Source organism: Microtus ochrogaster, chromosome 1 (assembly GCF_000317375.1).
Source record: "Microtus ochrogaster isolate Prairie Vole_2 chromosome 1, MicOch1.0, whole genome shotgun sequence".
NCBI lineage: Eukaryota > Metazoa > Chordata > Mammalia > Rodentia > Cricetidae > Microtus > Microtus ochrogaster.
Genome location: NC_022009.1, coordinates 125,767,567 through 125,771,798, shown reverse-complemented (window position 1 = coordinate 125,771,798; position 4,232 = coordinate 125,767,567). Strand labels below are relative to the sequence as shown.

At 47.0% G+C, this 4,232-nt stretch overlaps 2 protein-coding genes across 4 annotated transcripts in view; one reads left to right on the top strand and one right to left on the bottom strand.

Moving 5' to 3' along the window:
• Sh3d19 (SH3 domain containing 19) overlaps positions 1-4,232 on the bottom strand; it is a 136,747-nt gene that overhangs the window by 111,150 nt on the left and 21,365 nt on the right. The gene's annotated exons all lie outside the window — the stretch shown is intronic.
• The window catches only part of Prss48 (serine protease 48), an 8,221-nt gene continuing 4,865 nt past the window's right edge, over positions 877-4,232 (top strand). The window contains exons 1-3 of the mRNA XM_013348814.2: positions 877-988; positions 2,695-2,739; positions 3,161-3,323. Coding sequence (XP_013204268.1) covers positions 946-988; positions 2,695-2,739; positions 3,161-3,323 — 251 coding nt within the window. The 5' untranslated portion in view covers positions 877-945. The remainder of the gene's footprint in view (positions 989-2,694; positions 2,740-3,160; positions 3,324-4,232) is intronic.

The following is a 4,232-nucleotide window of genomic DNA, read 5'->3' as shown; positions in this document are numbered from 1 at the left end:
ACACACAGACACACACACACACATACACACACATACACACACAGACACACACACACATACACACACACACACACACTCGTACACGATCATTTTCATGACACTAGGGAGAGTCAGGCTGAGAGCAACTACACTAAAAACCCAAATTTCTGTGTCCCCGCCCTCTCCTCTTCTTATGTAAGGAGCCCTACCTACCTCAAAGACAATCCATAGACAGAGAACCTATGTCCTGGTAAGAACGGATTATCGGAATTCAGAACGAGTACAAGGAAACTCTGGGGCACGTGGCATGGAACGCAGCCGCGTCATTTTAAGGTACGAATGGCCAGGAATCTGAGTGGAGATACCGAACAACCCTGCTACCAGCTCTCAAGTTAACACCATCCAAGTCTTCCCAGCTCTGATCTGCCCTAGGTTTGCACCAGGTGACCCTGTCGCACTCCGCTCCTGACCTTTCCACGCAGACCCCAGGTACTAACCCGAGGCTACACAACAATAAATGTTCTACACACAGATAGATCGTTCGTTGTCTTAGAGTTTATTTGTAAACCTGATTTGTAAAAGAAAAATGGGTTTAACTCAGATAGTGGGTTAATTTCCTCTTTCCCCTTTCTTATTTTTTATCTAATCATTGAATCCTGCAACCCTTCCATCTTCTCGCCGTGGCCAAATAAAACCCTAATCTTTCCCAGAACCCTTAGCGATCTACTACCCCGCCCCCCAGGCAAAAACTCCACCACACAGTAGGCTCCTCCGTGACAGTAGGGGGCGCTGCAGGGCCCTGCAGTTGCCCTGCTTAAATCTGCTCCCTTGCAGTCAGGTTGAGGCGATCGGGAAGAAGCTGAGCAAGAAGCAGAGTGCTCCACCTACGGGAGAAGCCGGTCCAGCCCCTTCCTGGCTTGGACCCTGAGTCTGGAAACTTCCTGTGTTGCACCTGAGGACAGAGGCATGGGCCCTGCAGTCCCCGTGGTCCTGCTGCTACTTATGCTAGGTGAGCCCCAGGGGCAGGGCCAAGAGGAGAGAAATGCAGAAACGTTTGACTCAAGAAGGCATCGCATGATAATGTATGGATGCTGTTCGTGAGTGGCATCATCCTTGTTTAAACGTCTGTGATAGGATAAAGCAGTAAACAGAACTAAGGTCCCTGTTTTCATGAGCCTTATAATCAGTGAGCGCATTAAAAATGTAAATTATAAAACATATTAATGATTAATAAATATTATGAAGGGAAAGGGGCACCTAAAGTTCAGGGAGAAAACGGGCCTATAATCCCAACATTCAGGACGGCTGAAGTAAGAGGATCACATGTTTGAAGCCAGACAGTGATACATTTGGGAGTTCTAGGCCAACCCAGCCTGCACAAAACAAACAAAATAACAACAACAAAAGAGGTGTGCTGTAATTTTTAACAGGTTAGTCTAAAATGGTCTCTCTAAAAAAGAATAATTTGAGCAGATCCTGAAAAGAGACTGGGTGAAAGTGGAGCGCCTGGCTGGCATGTTCCAGCCCCCGCAGCACAAGGGGTCGCCCCTGCATTGCTCCAGGGATTCACCTGCTGGGGCCATGAGGGAAAGGAAAGGACAAACATAGAAAAGCTGGGGTTGTGTGGGCTGAGCTCTCTGATGAAGCGCTGCATTACCCCAAGAAGCTCAGCACATTTATTATACACTGTTGAACGAGAAGGTGGGTGGGGTCGTTACGTACGGATAAACAAAAAGGCAAGGTGTATCTTTTTTTTTTTTTTTTTTTTTTTTATTTTCGAGACAGGGTTTCTCCGTAGCTTTTTGGGTCCTGTCCTGTAACTAGCTCTTGTAGACCAGGCTGGCCTCGAACTCACAGAGATCCGCCTGCTTCTGCCTCCCGAGTGCTGGGATTAAAGGCGTGTGCCACCACTGTCCGGCGGCAAGGTGTATTTTATGAAGCCGGGTTGAGGAGGCATGTTTACCTAATCTCCTGGGAGCGGCGTTTGTTGGGGAGCATTCTTCAAGACATGTATATGCGTTAGCGGGAGAAAGCTAAAATGGACATTTTCTGGCCTGACTATCACCGTCCACACAGGAACCAGAGGAAGGCTCTGCTTTCCCGCGGAGCCACACCTCTAAGGTGAGGTAGGGGCTTTGCCGTTTTCCCACAGGTCTGAGGCTCGGGTCCATGTCAACGGTATACATTCACTCAGGACTTCCTCTATTCCCTCAGAGAGGACGACTTCATGGAAATGAGCAAGTTAGAGGAGACCCAGGCCCTGGAAAACCGCATTTCAGGTAGAGGAATCTGGAGGCAGTACTGGCATAATAAACAACTTGTCAGGTTATTTCTCTGGCCTACAGTTAATTAAAAAGAAGGCTATGCTGTCAGTAGCAAAGAGGTAAGAAGTAGCAAAAAAAAAAAAAAAACACAAAATGCTGTAAAATGACAATTCATTTAAAGAAAACAACATAAACATAAACAGTCTGTAAATCTCAGAAGCTGCCCAGGGCATCACTGTATTGCAACTGAACATATTTGATGTTCCTGATAATGAATCATAAAGCAAATGGTAAGCTTTGGTTGTTATAGTCAGGTAGGTAGGTATATATAATTATCAGGAGTCCCTGTAGCTGTAAATTTTAGCCCTACAGCCGACCTAGAAAGCTCTTGTTCAGTGAGTTCAAATGTAAGACGTTACTATGTACTAATGATATGGTGTGTTTTCTGTAGGGTCTTGCCCATATTCTTTTACCAAAAAGAAAACTTTGCAATCAGGTGAGTAGTCTCCACCCTGGCTTAGAGCTGCTGGGTTTTAAACTAGAATTTGGGGGTGGGGGTGAGCTGGAGATTTGGCTCAGTGGTTAAGAACATTGGCTGCTCTCCCAGAGGTCCTGGGGCTGGTTCAATCCCCAGCATCCATATGACGGCTCACAAGTGTCTGTAACTGTATCCCATGGAACCCTGTGCCCTCTTCTGATGTGCAGACGTACATGCAGGTTAAAAACACCCATATACTTAAAGCACATGAATAAAGAACTCAGGAAAAAGAAAACCGGAATTGGGAAGTGTAAGTTGTTTTAAGGAGGCCTTAAATCCTAGAAAAGGATGAGATGGGAGTTTGGGGACAATGATAAAATGGAGGCCAGAGGTTGGGCAGAGCTCGCAGTGTGCACAGTGCCTTCTCCTCTTTGTCTAGTGTGTGGACGACCTGTATACTCTGGTCGCATTGTGGGTGGCCAACCTGCTGCTTTGGGGCGCTGGCCTTGGCAGGTCAGCCTGCAGTATGCCCAGACTCACATCTGTGGAGGTACCCTCGTCAGCGAGCACTGGGTAGTGACAGCGGCACACTGCATAAAAAAGTAAGTTGTAGCTGGGAGCGGACACGCGGGTGTTTGGATGGCATCAGGGGAACCAATAGGCTAGCGCTAGTGTTAAGATCAGCAGGGCATCAGGGAAGCCTACATCATCCTGGAGTGAACACAACCAGGAGATAGGGTGTAGACAACGCCTTCCATTGCATTCACTCACTTCTGAAACCATTGCGGGGTGTGTCTTGAGCTTTTGGGTCTTGCAAACACTATCTGAGCTTTCAGAGCTGTGGTGTAAAAACAAGTTGCTGTGTGGTCAGCACCACATGAAAAACTGGTTCCTCACAAAGACTCCAACTCAATGTAAGTGAGCTGGCGACAGATTCTCCCCGATTCAAGCCCTGACTGGAGCTGCTCGAGAGACCCTGAGATGTAGGCACACCTGGTCCCTGACTTGAAGACTCTGAGCCCCAAATATGTTTTCATTTACACCACAGAACATGGTAGCACCTCATTGTGCAACAACAGACACTAGTATGCACAGCAATCAAAAGGCTTTTTCACGAACAACCATGAAAACTCAGGAAAATGGGAGAGAGAGTTCAAAACACTGAGGGAGAGTTTCTTCCTAGCTCAGGTTTGTATGTTCTACCCACATACAAACTGTGAATAGATAGTGTATAAACACAGACATTTACAAATATTCAAAGCCACAAAACCGTTACCACTCATGCCTATGAGCAGGGAGGAGCGGGAAGACATGGATCTAGACAAAATGGTAGGCTATAGCACAAGAGAATTCCCAAGAAAACCAAGATGGCAGAAGGTAAGGTAGTCTAGAACAAAAAGGCAGAAGGCCAAAGAAGCGGGTGGTGGTGGTGGTAACGGACTGCCTGACGAGACCACCTGACACAACACACACACACACACACACACACACACACACACACACACACACAC